The 16,119-nt window shown below is 51.6% G+C and overlaps 2 protein-coding genes across 4 annotated transcripts in view; one reads left to right on the top strand and one right to left on the bottom strand.

Annotated features, from left to right (window-relative positions):
* Positions 1-6,186, bottom strand: part of mlh3 (mutL homolog 3 (E. coli)) — a 59,779-nt gene extending 53,593 nt beyond the window's left edge. The window contains exons 1-2 of the mRNA XM_069915865.1: positions 5,791-6,186; positions 1,813-4,392 (exon numbers count right to left, since the gene is read on the bottom strand). Of these exons, the coding sequence (XP_069771966.1) occupies positions 1,813-4,392; positions 5,791-6,145 (2,935 nt within the window). The 5' untranslated portion in view covers positions 6,146-6,186. The remainder of the gene's footprint in view (positions 1-1,812; positions 4,393-5,790) is intronic.
* A 3,745-nt stretch (positions 6,187-9,931) lies between these two features.
* Positions 9,932-16,119, top strand: part of erg28 (ergosterol biosynthesis 28 homolog) — a 32,254-nt gene continuing 26,066 nt past the window's right edge. Inside the window, exons 1-2 of one of the 3 annotated variants that reach the window (XM_069915862.1) lie at positions 9,932-10,034; positions 15,194-15,327. In XM_069915862.1, the coding sequence (XP_069771963.1) occupies positions 9,940-10,034; positions 15,194-15,327 (229 nt within the window). In that variant the 5' untranslated portion in view covers positions 9,932-9,939. Of the gene's footprint in view, positions 10,035-10,054; positions 10,075-10,097; positions 10,156-15,193; positions 15,328-16,119 lie in introns of those variants that run through there. The other 2 variants (XM_069915864.1, XM_069915863.1) reach the window with 2 other exon arrangements.

Here is a 16,119-nt window from a genome sequence, read left to right as displayed (position 1 = left end):
TAGAAAATTGTTTTTCGGGAAATAAATTATTATCCTTTGAACAAATTAATGATAAATATAACTCACGATACAATGTTGGCATACTACCAACTGAAATCCTACTTGAAGGACAAATTGGGAAACAGTCTGAGGTTACCAGAAGGAAGTAATTTTGAATATGTGATTACAGACACAATGATAATCAAAAAATTTGTAACAAACATTTATATTAAACTACAAGAAAAGGAGAACGAGGAAACAAATGGTAAAACTAAACAAAAATGGGAACAAGATCTAAACATAAAGATAAAGAATGAAACATGGGAGAAGTTATGCTCCGGAACTATGAGAAATACAATAAACACGAGGTCACGTATGATACAATATAACTGGATACACAGGCTATACATTACACCTCAAAAGTTAAATAAATGGGACCCAACAGTATCAGACAGATGTTTTCGCTGTAAAAAGGAAATGGGAACAACAATTCATGCAATTTGGACATGTGAGAAAGTGAAAAAATTTTGGGAAGATCTAAACCAGATATTAAATAAAATCACAAAAAGCAATATACCAAAAAACCCAGAGATCTTCCTCCTAAGTAATATAAAAAACAAAGAATTTGGACTCGACTTGGATGGAGCACAAAAAAGATTTGTTAGGATAGGCCTAGCTGTAGCAAAAAAATGTATTATGTCAGCCTGGAAATTAGAAGATAACTTGAGAATACAACAATGGTATATAGAAATGAATAAATGTACTCCATTAGAAAAAATAACATATAATTTAAGAAATAACATTACAATATTTGAACAAATATGGGAGCCATACATGAAACACAATAGAGAAAACCTACCGTGGACATCTACCACTTAAAATGGCAGAAGGAGAAGATAATGAAAAGAACTGACTCAGTGGAATTTCTTGTTTATTTTTATTGAGTGACAACATTGTTTGACGGGTTTAACGTATCTTATATTCTGAACTTTAAATAAATGGGAGGGAGGGAGGGAGGGGAGGAGGGAAGTGGGGGAGAAAACAACACTGTATATATTTAAGAAGGAAAATGTATGTATCTTGATCAATATGGTTTATAGTGTGAAAAATAAAAAAATTTTTAAAAAAGATAGGAGAGGTCTGGAAGGTTATGGAATGAGAGCAGGTCAGTGGGACTAGCTAGTTTTATTGGTTGGCACAGACTGGCAGGGTCGAATGGCCTGTTTCTCTGTACTGTAATGTTCTAAGGTTCTATGACAGCTGAAATCTGCCACGAATGTAGGGAGATTACATTTGGGCAGGAGGATAAATTAGAGTTGGAGCATGGATTTCTCACATAGTTGTACAACTTGAGATTACATCCCTGCAATGCCATGCAGAGATCCGTATACAATACGAAACCAGAGCTTTTACTGCAGTTTAAACCAGTGGTTTTCAAACTTTTTCTTTCCACTCACATATCACCTTAAGTAATCCTTATGCCAGAGGTGCTCTACTTAGTAAGGGATTACTTAAGGTGGTATGTGAGTGGAAAGAAAAAGTTTGAAAACCATTGGTTTAAACTGTGCAGTAAAAGCTCTGAGAAGCGAACAGGAGTACATGATAATTTGCTATATCTCGGATTGTGATTCACAACTTTTTTTCTATTCATATACCACCGTAAGTAATGCCTTACTAACCATAGAGCAGCCATGGCATCCTATGGAAATAAGTGCTCTGTGGTTAGTAAGGTGGTTTGTGAGTGGAAAAATTATGATTGAGAACCACTAATCTAGAAAGTTGTTTGTTTCTGGCTAGAAAGGTAAACCACTATAGTTTCCTTAAAACACTCACCAGTCTTCGTTGGGACGTTAACTGCCATTGTTGTGAAGTCTTTTGTGCAGGCGGCTAGTGTCTGCGACTCTTGTGGAATCTCATAGCTACTCACTCCAGTCATACTGTTTACATACACCATCTTCCCTAGAGATGCATTGAAGTATTGAAGCCATTGTGGAGCAAAACTGTTTAAAGCATCCTCGTCACTGCAACCTTCTGTTCCATCAGGCAACAATCTTGTCCAGACCGACAGAGAGTCAGATTCCTTCAAGTTGACCACAGGCTCTTCCACTGATTGCTTTAAATTCCCTTCAGTTGCTCCATCTCTTTGGGACTGGGTGCCAAGGCAGAGTTCAGACGGTGTATTAATTCCATTCATGGTCCTTTCATTAGTTGCAACAGACCATTTCTTTGAGCAACATGCTTTGTCATTCACACCAAGGGTACTTTCAGCTTCATCTCTGCAGCTTTCCCAACCTTCTTCTCCCCCTTGGACAGCATAGTTTTTGGAGATTGATGGAGTTGGTTCTGAAGATGAACAATGTGGAGACTCTGGTTCTGGCTGGAGAAGCCTCTCAGGACTCTGGCAAGGTGGAGAACCATCTGCAAAACTCCCTGAACTGGACTCCCAATTCTCTCCTTCAGGCTGACCTTTTTTAAGGTATTTTAATCTGGACAATCTTGCAGCCAAAGTTCTCGGAAGCTTCCTATCAATGGGAGAGATGTTCTTGGCTGGTGAAATAAGACTGGGCCATTCTTTGGGCACATGTCCAGCCGTCAAGCTCATACCACCGGAACATAGATTGCGTAGTAAGCTCACACTCTTGAAGTTAGCTCCAGTATCATTGTATTTTATATCTAAATTCTGGTTTAAATTTTCTGCTCCTTGGATTACTGTCACTCTCTCCAGCCTGGATTTCGTGGCTGGATCATCGGTGCCCCTCTGAGTTACCTTAGCACCTTTGGAGGAACTGCCTGCATCCTGACCATATTCTCTTCTAAATGTATCCAACGAGCCAGTCATTAGAGGCATGTGGAGAATCCTGTGGAATCTCGCCTGATGGTCGGCAGAGTCACAACCTTTAACATTTCTGGAACTGCCACAATCCAGATAAGGTGGCCTTATCTTCCTGAGAGTTATCACTGATTCAGCAAGGCTCCCAGGTTGAGGATACTGGGAAGTATTCTGAATTTTCTGATAATTATTCATGCATCTTCGGGATTTGGCTTTTCTACATTCCCTGGTTGCACTCAAGAAGGCTCTGCCCCCAGACACGGGCTGCCTGCATTCTTTCTTCGATCTCTCATTAATATTCCAGGCACTCACTGGCCCGGCATGACAGACCTGCTCCCTAGCCGTAACGTTTCCACCTTTAAAGTCAGAGGCTTTTATTTTCACCGGGATGATGTGGGTTATGAGACCTGTGATGCCCATTTCCACTCCAAATTCGTGAAACCTCTTGGTTGCCTGCCTTCCTGATGGCTCCTTCTGCTCTTCCTGCAAACCATGAATCCCCCCTTCTAGCGCCAGCACCGACTCTTGAGCACAACTCTCAGGGCCTGAGGAGGTCTCACTTTCATAGGCAACAGTAATCTGATAAATTCCATCTCCTTTTGTGGGAACAGTTTCTGTGTTGGGCTGCCCCATTTCTGCAGGCTCTGACTCAGGGCTGCCGGGTGTATTTTGTTTGCTGGGGCGACTGCTTCCATTCTCCTCTTCCCACAAAGAAATGCCACAGGAAGTTGGCTCCTTATCAACAGCATGCTGCATGAAGTTTGGAGCTTCAGTAGAGGGTGGGACAGTGCCTGAAGGTTGCAAGGCTGGTTGATCTCCCTCAGCACCCAATACCCTAATCTTCTCAACTGTCACATCCCATTGACCCACAGCATCCCCACTGGAGGTCTCTGGCTGTATAGCCAGTCTGTGCACAGACTTGGACTGGACAGTTGCCCTTTCTCGTGGGAACACTGGTCCCAGGCTGACAGGAGGCAGCTGGGGAACTTCCTGCTCCTCTGTGACATTCTGAAGCAATCCCTCTCTCAATAAGAAGGCACAGACTCCCTCCTCCAGGCAGTTCAGCAGCTGATCCCAGGCTGTGAACTCTATCAAGGTGCGGCTAGTCTCCCAGCAGGCATCGTATTGGCTGCGGTCACAGCTGACATTGATGATGTAAACAGGGTGTAGATCAGGGCCTCCTCGGGACCCAATACAAGGTCCTAACTGACAGATCAGGCTGTGCCGTCTGATGAGCAAATCCAGCTGCCCATGTATGCGGGTTTTCAGCACCAGGCGTCCGTTGACGAACACATGCCGCTGGGCCTTGGTATGGTGGCCCTGTCGGCTGATGAAGCCAGTCATTTGGAAACAACCACTGGAGTGTTGGACATGGCCGAGAGCTGCCGCCTTCTGCCCGCCATACATCTGAGCAAAGCGGGCTGTCAAGCTGTTGGCTTTTGGCAACCTGACCACCAGAGAGCCTCCGGCAGAGGCATCATTACGTACAGTGAATGAGACACCTGGATTCAGGAGGCTCAGGGCCTGAACTCGGCGGCGGATCTGCTCCCACTCCAGGGTGCGGACCATGCGGTATCGCCTCACTGGTAATCGGTAAAAGAGATTATACACCGTGATGGTGGTACCAGGGCTGGGTCTCGCCACCTCAGCCTCGTAAACAGGCTGAGCCTGCCCATTGCAGAACAATTTCACCCAGGTCTGCTTGTAACCACGCTGTGGCCTGCTCACTATCTCCAACAATGCTGACAAGTGTGCAATGCTGGCCAAGGCCTCTCCACGACACCCAGGCCCCAAGTCAGGTTCAACTTCATGTCCTGCACCATGCCCCTCACCTTGTTCCTCATCACACCTGGCTCCAAGTCCTTCTCCTTCTCTCCGGCCCGGGCCAGAGTCAGCCCCCTGTCCCCGTCCTGGCCCACGGTCAGCACCCTGTCCCCGTCCTGGCCCAGAGTCAGCCCCCTGTCCCAGCCCAGAATCAGACCCCTGTCCCCGACCTGGCCCAGAATCAGACCCCTGTCCCCGACCTGGCCCAGAATCAGACCCCTGTCCCCGACCCGGCCCAGAGTCAGCCCACTGTCCCCGTCCCGAATCAGCCCCCTGTTCCCGTCCCGGCCCAGAATCAGCCCCCTGTCCCCGACCCGGCCCAGAATCAGCCCCCTGTCCCCGACCCGGCCCAGAATCAGCCCCCTGTCCCCGACCCGGCCCAGAATCAGCCCCCTGTCCCCGACCCGGCCCAGAATCAGCCCCCTGTCCCCGACCCGGCCCAGAATCAACCCCCTGTCCCCGTCCCGGCCCAGAGTCAGCCCCCTGTCCCCGACCCGGCCCAGAGTCAGCCCCATGTCTCTGACCCGGCCCAGAATCAGCCCCCTGTTCCCGACCTGGCCCAGAGTCAGCCCCCTGTCCCCGACCCGGCCCAGAGTCAGCCCCATGTCTCTGACCCGGCCCAGAGTCAGCCCCCTGTTCCCGACCTGGCCCAGAATCAGCCCCCTGTCCCCAACCCAACCCAGAGTCAGCCCCCTGTCCCCGGCCCGGCCCAGAATCAGCCCCCTGTCCCCGTCCCGGCCCAGAATCAGCCCCCTGTCCCCGTCCCGGCCCAGAGTCAGCCCCCTGTCCCCGTCCCGGCCCAGAGTCAGCCCCCTGTCCCCGTCCCGGCCCAGAGTCAGCCCCCTGTCCCCGACCCGGCCCAGAATCAGCCCCCTGTCCCCGTCCTGGCCCAGAGTCAGCCCCCTGTCCCCGTCCTGGCCCAGAGTCAGCCCCCTGTCCCCGGCCCGGCCCAGAATCAGCCCCCTGTCCCCGTCCTGGCCCAGAGTCAGCCCCCTGTCCCCGGCCCGGCCCAGAATCAGCCCCCTGTCCCCGTCCCGGCCCAGAATCAGCCCCCTGTCCCCGTCCCGGCCCAGAATCAGCCCCCTGTCCCCGTCCCGGCCCAGAATCAACCCCCTGTCCCCGGCCCGGCCCAGAGTCATCCCCCTGGCCCTGCCTACCCCCAGCCCCAGGATCATCCCCTGGGATAGGCCGTGAGGCGCGGCTACTATGGTAGCGCGCCCCCGCCAGCTCCAGATCGGCACGCTCAAGCCCCGCGCCATTGTCCGCCACCTGCACGCGCCCGAGCTGCGCGTTCACGCGCGCCGCCACGCAGCCGCAGCCGGCCGCCAGGCTGTTGAGCAGCAGCTCCTCCAGACAGTGGGCGAGCGAGGGCACCCGCACCGCGGCGCGGAGGCCGGCCTGCACGGCCAGAGGCAGCGAGCGGACCTCGGGCCCCGCGTCCCGCACCCCACTCCCCGGGCGGCGGGTCATCCCGCACCGCAGGCCCCGTTCCCGTGGCAACGCTGCGCGCATGCGCGGCCGCCGTGGCCCTGTGCATTGTGGGCGGAGGTGCTGACAGGGTCACGGTGTCGGTGACCCTGCGCTTCCCGTCGGGGTTGGTGAGGATGACGCCCCCCAGAGCGAGGCTGGGCTGTCCGTGCGCCCAGCCTCCACCAGCATCCCTGGCGAGGTGTTCCGGGTACCTCCCCGTCCCCCTGAACCCCACCCTACCATGGCTTTCATTCACCTCCAATAATCCAACCCCTATTAGTGGCTCTGGGCGCCCTCCCCTCCCCTTCCCCCTCCCCTCCCCTTCCCCCTCCCCTCCCCTCCCCTCCCCTTCCCCCTCCCCTCCCCTCCCCTCCCCTCCCCTCCCCTCCCCTTCCCCCTCCCCTCCCCTCCCCCCTCCCCCTCCCCTTCCCCCTCCCCTCCCCTTCCCCCTCCCCTCCCCTTCTCCCTCCCCTCCCCTTCCCCCTCCCCTCCCCTTCCCCCTCCCCTCCCCTTCCCCCCTCCCCTCCCCTTCCCCCTCCCCTCCCCTTCCCCCTCCCCTTCCCCCCTCCCCTCCCCTTCCCCCTCCCCTCCCCTTCCCCTCCCCTTCCCTTCCCCCTCCTCCCTCCCCTCCCCCCTCCCCTCCCCTCCCCTCCCCCTCCCCTCCCCTCCCCTCCCCTTCCCTCCCCTCCCCTCCCCTTCCCTCCTCCCCTCCCCTTCCCTCCCCTCCCCTTCCCTCCCCTCCCCTCCCCTTCCCCCTCCCCCTCCCCTCCCCCTCCCCTCCCCTTCCCCCTCCCCCTCCCCTCCCCTTCCCCCTCCCCCTCCCCTCCCCTTCCCCCTCCCCCTCCCCTCCCCTTCCCCCTCCCCCTCCCCTCCCCTTCCCCCTCCCCTCCCCCCTCCCCCTCCCCTTCCCCTCCCCCTCCCCCCTCCCCTTCCCCTCCCCCTCCCCCTCCCCTTCCCCCTCCCCTCCCCCTCCCCTCCCCCTCCCCTCCCCCTCCCCTCCCCCTCCCCTCCCCCTCCCCTCCCCCTCCCCCTCCCCTCCCCTTCCCCTCCCCCTCCCCCTCCCCTCCCCTTCCCCTCCCCCTCCCCTCCCCTTCCCCCTCCCCTCCCCTCCCCCTCCCCTACCCTCCCCTCCCATCCCCCCAAATCCTGCCCGTCCAAGCTCCCAACACCATGTCCTTATTCTAATAGATCCTAATTTCAAAGAATCATCTTCCAAGGCGTGAGCTGCGATATCCTGAATTTCAATCTCTTTAATCCAACTCTGTGGCTTTTACTTTTTCTGGGTTTAATTCGTTGATAAAGCATATAAACATTGTGCATAGCTTCTCATTAAGACTTTCATAACAATGAATAACAGCATGATAGAGATAAAAAGTACATGAGGACACAAAATCTTTTAAAGAGATTCACAAAGAGATACATAACAGTATTTGGAGACAAAAAAATTCAAAGAAAAATTTCTCATGCTCACACTTCCATCATATCTATTTGAATAATGAGCAAGCCATTAGCCTGGGTGAGACCTATTACATCATAGTCACTATGGTAACACGACAAACAATAGTTCTCTTAAAGAGACAGGCACAAAATTTAGAATCAAACAACACAAGGTTTAATCCCTTACACGGCCGCCCTCCCATCCGAGCTCCTGACTCCCCAGTCGCCCTCCAATCCAAGCTCCCAACTGCTCCGGCCACCGTCCCATCCGAGCTCCCGACACCCCAGCCAGGGCCAAAACAAAACAACAGTCCGGGCCCTTTGTTGACCAGTTTTCTCTATGCCATAAGTTAAACACAAAAGTCTGCAGACACCATGGTTAAAGTAAAAACACAAAATGCTGGAGAAATTCAGTAGGTCAAACAATGTCCTTTAGATAGCAAAGATAAAGATACAGAACCAATGTTTCTGCTTTCAGAATCAGAATTTATTGACATGGACAAGTCATGAAATTCCTTGTTTTGTAGCAACATCACAGTGCAAACATTGATATGAACCACCTTACAACAATAAATAAAAATAATACACGAAAAGTCAAAGTGAGGCAGTATCTGTGGTTTATCGATCATTCTGGAATCTGATGGTGGAGAAGAAGCTGTCCTTGTGCTGCTGAGTGCTCGTTTTTAGGATCCTGGACCTTTTCCCTAATGGTAGCAGAGTCAAGAGGGCATGCCCTGGGTGGTGGGGGACACCACCTCATGTAAACGTCCTCGATGGAGTGAAGTCTGGTGCCTGTGATTTCACAGACCAAATTAACAACCCTCTGGAGTCGTTTCTTGTCCTGAGGATTGGCACCTCCGTACCAGACAGTGATGCAACCAGTTGGAATGCTCTCCATGGACACCTGCAGAAGTTTTCGAGTCTTCCGTGGCATACCGAATCTCCTCAAACTCCTCTCAAAATATAGCTACTGGCAAACTTTCATCAAGGTGTGGTAAAATATCGACAAGCACTCAAAGAAAATGGTTTGGAGGAGGATCATGGACCCAAAGACAGGAGGTCATAGGATAAGGGAGGGGGGCTCAGCAGTGGGGTGGGGGTGGGAAAAGGATGGCTCTGTGAATAGAGAGGGAAGGGGTTGGAGATGTAAGGGTTGTAGACATCTTGGTTGAAGTAAAAACACAACGCTGGAGAAACTCAGCTGGTCAAACAGTACTTTATATAGCAAAGATAAAGATTCAGTATATCATCAAAGTTTCAGGCGAAAGCCCTTCAAGGTATAAGCAAAATGTAGGCAGGTGCCTGATCTTTATCTTTGCTCCATAAAGTATACGGTTGACCTGCTGAATTTCTCCAGCATTGTGTGTTTCAGATTTATTGTCAAGAGAACATCACATACAGTCCTGAGATTCTTTTTCCTGTGGGTTTGGCAGAATCACCACTTATTGGTAGTGCAATAAAAAAAAACTACCCCGGCACTGGATCACTGACCCCAGGACCAGATCACTGGTCCCTGGGATCAGAATTACTGACCCTTCCGTGTACAGTGTGTGAATGTGGAGAGAGGGGACCAAATCACTGACCCCTTCTCAGGACTGAATCGCTGGTCCTCTCGCTTAAACATCTTCATCATCTCTTTGCAAGCGAAGATGAACACAGCGGCTTGCAGCTCTTCTGCCCTCACAGAACTTTTTGTAGTTGTTGGCACATTGTGATGTGCCACTGTGAATCGCAGAACACCATGCAGTGTGATTTTTTGTGAGGTCCTCCCAGTCAGTATGGTTGACATGGACTGACTGGAGATTACGTCTTTGTAGCGAAGACGTTGGTGGCCAACCGGGCGGGGAGCATCTGGTAGCCCACCGTAGAGGACATCTTTGGGCAATGGGCCATCCTCCATATGGACAATGTGGCCAGCCCACCGCAGGCGGGAAGCGCGGATGATTGAGTAGAGGTCCTTACTTCCAGTCTTCTCCAGAACGCTTAAACATGTACACAAATACTGCAAAGAGATTACGAATGGAAACAAACTGTGCAATAGAGAGAATTTTTAAAAATCAATAAAGTGCACAAGTCAGAGTCTCCGATGGACTTTGTCGTTGAGGGGTCTGGTGGAGAGGGAGCAGCTGGTCCTGAGCCTGGTGCTGCGAGTTGTGGCACCTGCACCTCCTTCCTGATGGCAGCAGTGAGAAGAGCTGCTTGCTTTGAAGGGCTCAGGACCTTTCTGTTTGCTGTCTGAAGTGCACCTGTTTTGGCACCTGCTGACTTTCATCTCCACGCTGCCTTCATTTTCCTGCTGCCATCTGGGCACCGCTGCACACGACCAGCCGCTGCTGGGACCACCGCAATCTCCTTTCTCACTGGCTAACAGGGCCGTCAATCAAGCTGAGGGCCCGCCCATGCTTCGCTCGTGGCCAATCAGCGGCAGAGGCGTGAGCTGCCGAGTTGGTTGCCTGGTCGTGACTGCGTCGCCGAGGGGCCGAGTGATTGGCAGGTACGCGCCGGAATGATGGGCACGCGCAGGGGAGTGGGGGGTGGGTGTCGCGGGTTGCGCGGACGGTGTTGGGGGTCGGGGGGGGGGAGGCATTGATGCTCATCTTCCCCAGCGAATCACAGTTCAGTATGGAGGGAGCGCCGCGATGTGGGGAGTGAGGCGAGGGAGCGCCGCGTTGGGGGCGGGGGTGTGAGGGAGCTCCCCTCTGTAGGTGGGAGGGGGTGTGAGGGAGCTCCCCTCTGTAGGTGGGAGGGGGTGTGAGGGAGCTCCCCTCTGTAGGTGGGAGGGGGTGTGAGGGAGCTCCCCTCTGTAGGTGGGAGGGGGTGTGAGGGAGCTCCCCTCTGTAGGTGGGAGGGGGTGTGAGGGAGCTCCCCTCTGTAGGTGGGAGGGGGTGTGAGGGAGCTCCCCACTGTAGGTGGGAGGGGGTGTGAGGGAGCTTCCCTCTGTAGGTGGGAGGGGGTGTGAGGGAGCTCCCCTCTGTAGGTGGGAGGGGGTGTGAGGGAGCTCCCCTCTGTAGGTGGGAGGGGGTGTGAGGGAACTCCCCTCTGTAGGTGGGAGGGGGTGTGAGGGAGCTCCCCTCTGTAGGTGGGAGGGGGTGTGAGGGAACCCTCTGTAGTTGGGAGGGGGGTGTGAGGGAGCTCCCCACTGTAGGTGGGAGGAGGTGTGAGGGAACTCCCCTCTGTAGGTGGAAGGGGGTGTGAGGGAGCTCCCCACTGTAGGTGGGAGGGGGTGTGAGGGAGCTCCCCTCTGTAGGTGGGAGGGGGTGTGAGGGAGCTCCCCTCTGTAGGTGGGAGGGGGTGTGAGGGAACTCCCCTCTGTAGGTGGAAGGGGGTGTGAGGGAGCTCCCCACTGTAGGTGGGAGGGGGGTGTGAGGGAGCTCCCCTCTGTAGGTGGGAGGGGGTGTGAGGGAGCTCCCCTCTGTAGGTGGGAGGGGGTGTGAGGGAGCTCCCCTCTGTAGGTGGGAGGGGGTGTGAGGGAGTTCCCCTCTAGGTGGGAAGGGGTGTGAGGGAGCTCCCCTCTGTGAGGGGGTGTGAGGGAACTCCCCTCTGTAGGTGGGAGGGGGTGTGAGGGAGCTCCCCTCTGTAGGTGGGAGGGGGGTTGAGGGAGCTCCCCTCTGTAGGTGGGAGGGGGTGTGAGGGAGCTCCCTGCTGTGGGGGTGGGTGTATGAGGGAGATGCCTGCTGGGGAAGTGGGGAAGAGCGAGGGGGGGTTGGAAAGAAGGGAAGGAGAGAGGGGAAGGGGAGGAGAGGAGATGTGGGAATGGTAATGAGGAAGGACAGGGAGAGTAAGGGGAAGGAGGAGGAATGGAGAGAATAGGTTCCCACTCAATATCTGTTCTGTAACCCAAGACCCAGGAACAGAAATAGGCCATTCTTCCCAGAGTCTGCCCTGCCATTTAATCAAGAGCAGATCCATTTCCCCGCTCATCCCCACTGTCCGGCCATCTCTCCATAACCTTTGATGCCCTGGCTAATCAAGAACTTATCAATTCCTGACTTAAATACTCCACAACCTCCTATGACAACAAATTTCACAGATTCACTCTCCTCTGGCTGAAGATATTCCTCTGTGTCCCTGTTCTAAGTGAACACCCTTCAATCCTGAAATTGTCCTAGAATCTCCCTCCGTGGGAAACAACCTTTCTACATCTACTCCGTTCACGCCTTTCAACATTCAAAATATTTCAATAATACATACCATTATTTCATCTTGTTTATCCAAATATATCATCGTGGGTACACCACACATCAAGGGCTGCAGTAGTCCAAGAAGACAAGTCACCATGATCTTCTCAAGGGCCCAGCCTGCAAAACCCATATCCCATGAATTATAGAGAATATCTTGGGTTATGAAAAATGTGTCAAACCAGGATTTCTGATTAATATTGTCCCAGCATTAACTGGTGTTCCCAGATAGTTACCAGAATAAATGCGCACAGGTGTCCTTAACCGACTGGGGCAGTTGTTGCAGGTCTAGAAGCATGCTCCCTGCTTGTACCCACTCCTTGTGGACAATGTTTCTCAACACACAGCTCTAACCCAGTCTCCCCAACCAATAAAGATGGGATTCTGTTGAGACAGAGGAATCTGGGGATAGGGTGTGAAGAAAGAGTGGCCTCAGCAAACTCAAAGGGCATGTTGTCCACTCAGGCCCAAAATTATTTCTCTAATTTCCTCATCCATATTACCAGGATTTAAATTTTAAATTTAGACTTACAACCCACAAGCCTGTACTGCCCGATTTACACCCAATTAACCTACACCCCCGGTATATTTTGAATTTCGAACAGTGGAAGGAAACCATAGCCCCTGGGGGAAACCCACGCAGAATTGGGGAGAGCGTTCAAACTCCTTACAGACAGCACATGATTTGAACCCTGGTCCTGATCACTGGTGCTGTAACCAACGTGTCCAATCTTAGTGTCATCTGCAAACTTGCGCATCCAATTTACCACATTATCATCCTGATCATTGATATAGATGACAAACAACAATGGTCCCAGCACCGATCCCTGAGGCACACCACTAGTCACAGGCCTCCAGACTGAGAAGCAATCATCCACCACTACTCTTTGGCTTCTTTCGTCCAGCCATTATCAAATCCAGTTCACTATTTCATCATGAATATGTAGCATCTGAACCTTCCTGACTAACCTCCCATGTGGGACCTTGTCAAAGGCCTGACTAAAGTCCATGTAGACAACATCATCCACAGCCTTTCCTTCATCAATTTTCCTGGCAACCTCCTTGGAAAAACTCTAAGATTGGTTCAAAACAACCTACCACACACAAAGCCATGTTGACTATCCCTAATCAGTCCTTGGCTCTCCAAAAAATTGTATATCAGATCTCTTACAACACCTTCCAATAATTTAGCTGCTACTGTCGTCAGGCTCACCAGCCTATAACTTCCAGGGTTACTTTTGGAGCTTTTTTTAAAACAATGGGACAACACGAGCTCCCCTCCAATCCTCCGGCACCTCAGAGATATTTTAAATATTTCTACCAGAGCCCCTACAATTTTTACACTAGCCTCCCTCAAGGTCCAAGGGATTGTCTTGTCAGGCTCTGTGGATTTATCAACCCTTATTTGCTTTAAGACAGTAAGCACTTTCTCCTCTTTAATCTGTATAGGTTCCAGGATCTTACTGCTTGTTTTCCTTCTCCATGCAAAGCCGATCATTTTGATCTTCAAGGGGACCAATTTCGTCCCTTACTATCCTTTTGTTCTTAATATCCCTGTAGAAATCCTTAGGATTTTTCTTCACATTGTCGCCAAAGCAACCTCATGTTTTCTTTTACCCTCCTGATTTCTTTATTGAGGTTTTTTTTTGCATTTTTTATACTCCTCAGGTACCTCATTTGTTCCTTGTGCCTATACCTATTATGTGCCTCCCTCTTGTTCCGAACCCGATCCCCAATATCCCTCAAAAACCAAGGTTACCTGTGCCTGCAAACTTCGCCTTTAATCCTGACAGGAACATACAAATTCTGTACTCTCAAAATTTCACCTTTGAAGGTTCTCCACTTACCTCGCACATTCCTGCCTGTCTCGTTTCCTCAAAATTGGCCTTTCTCCAATTTAGAATCTCAACCCGAGGCCCAGACCTATCCTTCTCCATAATTAACTTGAAACTCATGGCATTATAATCACTGGACCCAAAATGTTCCTCCACACATACTTCAGTCATCTGTCCTGCCTTGTTCCCTCTCTCTAGTTAGTACCTCCATATATTGATTTAGAAAACTTTCCTGAACACATTTGACAAATTCAAAGCCTTTAACATGATGGGAGCCCCAGTCAAGATGTGGAAAATTAAAATCCCTCCTATCACAGCCTTCTGTTTCCTGCATCTGTCTGCCATCTCTCTACAGATTTGCTCCTCCAATTCTCTCTGACTATTGGGTGGTCTGTAATACAACCTCATGAGGGTGGATATACCTTTCCTGTTCTTCAGCTCCACCCATATAGTTTCAGTAGATGAGACCTCTGGCCTATCCTGCCTGAGCACAGCTGTGATATTTTCCCTGACGAGCAATGCCACTCCTCACCCTTTCATCCCACCCCCCGCCATTTTATCGCATCTAAAGCAATGGAAGCCCGGAACATTGAGCTGCCAGTCCTGCCCCTCCTACAACTAAGTTTCACTAATGGCCACAATGTCGTAATTCACGGTCTGAGCTCATCTGCCTTTCCTCCAATACTCCTTGTAGTAAAATAGATGCACCTGAGAACATTTCCACCATGAACAGCTGACTCTAACGGCGCATGTAATTTTCCCATTAATTTTTCCCTCCTCCACTCCTCTATCTGCTCTGGCACTCTGGTTCCCCTCCCTCTGCAAATCTAGTTTAAACCCACAGGAGCAGGATTCGCAAACCTTCCAGCAAGGATATTAGTGCCCCTCCAGATCAGAAGCAAACCATCCCATCGGAGGAGGTTCCACCTTCCCTGGAAGAGCCCAATGATCCAGAAAGCTGAAGCCCTCCCTCCTGCTCCATGTCTTTAGCCACGTGTTAAGCTGCATTATTCCCCTATTTCTAACCTCACTAGCACTTCATGGGTAGCAATCCTGAGATCACTATCCTTGACCTAGCACCAAACTCCCTAAACTCTCCTTGCAATTCCTCTTCATCCTTTCTACCCACATCATTGGTCCCTACATGGACCACGACATCTGGCTGCTCACCCTCCCTCCTGAGAATGCTGTAAAGTCGATTTGAGGTATCTTGATCCCTGGCACCAGGGAGCAACATATCATCTGGGATACTCAATCTCTTCCTCAGAACCTCTTACCTGTCCCCCTAACTATGGAATCCCCTATCACTACAGCTCACCTCTTCTCCCTTCCCTCCTTAGCCACAGGACCAGACTCTGTGCCAGAGCCCAATTCCTTTCCACCTCCATTTCACTTGTGCTCCATCAATACAGTACCTCGGTTATTATATTCCGGACCCTGCAAGGACATTTTATTGGGCTGTGTATGAATACCCACAATTCTCTCGGCTTTCACTCTCAAAGATACATACAAAATTGAAACAGCCTACTTCTCTCCCATCCACCTCCCTCTCCCTCCATCTTCTCCCCCTCTTCCCACTTCCTCCCCTTCCCTCCCCACTCATGTACATGCAGATATTCACTCTCATCTCTTTGCCCTAGGATGAGCCGATTCCTCAACGTTCTCCGTAGTTGGTTGGTGATGGTTGCTGTCATTGCTGCCGGCAACACAGTTCAGAGCTTCAGGGATCACAGCTTCTTGTCGGAGAAACTGTACACAGGAAAGCCAGCACTGGGTAAGGGGAAGGACATTGAGATGTGGGGAACGAGACGAAGATGGGTGTAGCAGGGTGGGGCCTGGGACATTGGTATGTAAGAAAATCTGGGCTGAGCATGAGCTCAGGGATTCCCCAGATGAGGAATCCTGCCTTGGGCGTGAGCATGGATTGGAGGATTTTTAAAATTGAGACGTACAGCACAGTAGCAGGCTCTTTCAGCACACGGGCCCTTGCTGCCCAGTTACATCCAGTTAACCTACAATCCCTGGTACATTTTGAATAGTGGAAGGGAACTGGAGCCCCAGGGAAAACCCACACAGACACTGGGAGAATGTACAATCTCCTTAAAGACAGCGCTAGGTTCGAACCTGTAACAGTGTTGTACTAACTGCTGCTACATGAGATGGGGAGAGTTTAGATAAACAGTGCAGATTAAATGGTGCAGGCATAGGAACAGGTCCATTAGCCACGAGCCTGTGCCGAACATGATGCCAAATTAAACTAAAGCTCTGCTTGCACGTGATACGTATCCTTTATTCCCTGTGGAATCACACATCTAGCTAGAAGCCAGTTAAAGATGATAATTGTGTCTGGTCCCACCAAAACCCCTAGCCGTCCCTTCCAGGCACTCTCTGTGTAAAGAAAAAAACTTGTCAAATACCCCCACCCCCACTCTCACTTTAAACTCATGCCCTCTGGAATGTGACATTTTTACCCAGGGAAAATGATACCAACGCTCTGCCCTATCTCTGCTTTTTGTGATGTTATAAACTTCTGTAGGTCACCCATCAACCTTCTCCCCAGAGAAAA

This window comes from Narcine bancroftii, chromosome 2 (genome assembly GCF_036971445.1).
Source record: "Narcine bancroftii isolate sNarBan1 chromosome 2, sNarBan1.hap1, whole genome shotgun sequence".
NCBI lineage: Eukaryota > Metazoa > Chordata > Chondrichthyes > Torpediniformes > Narcinidae > Narcine > Narcine bancroftii.
Note: the sequence above shows the minus strand (reverse complement) of the source record. Positions and strands in the feature narration are given on the sequence as shown.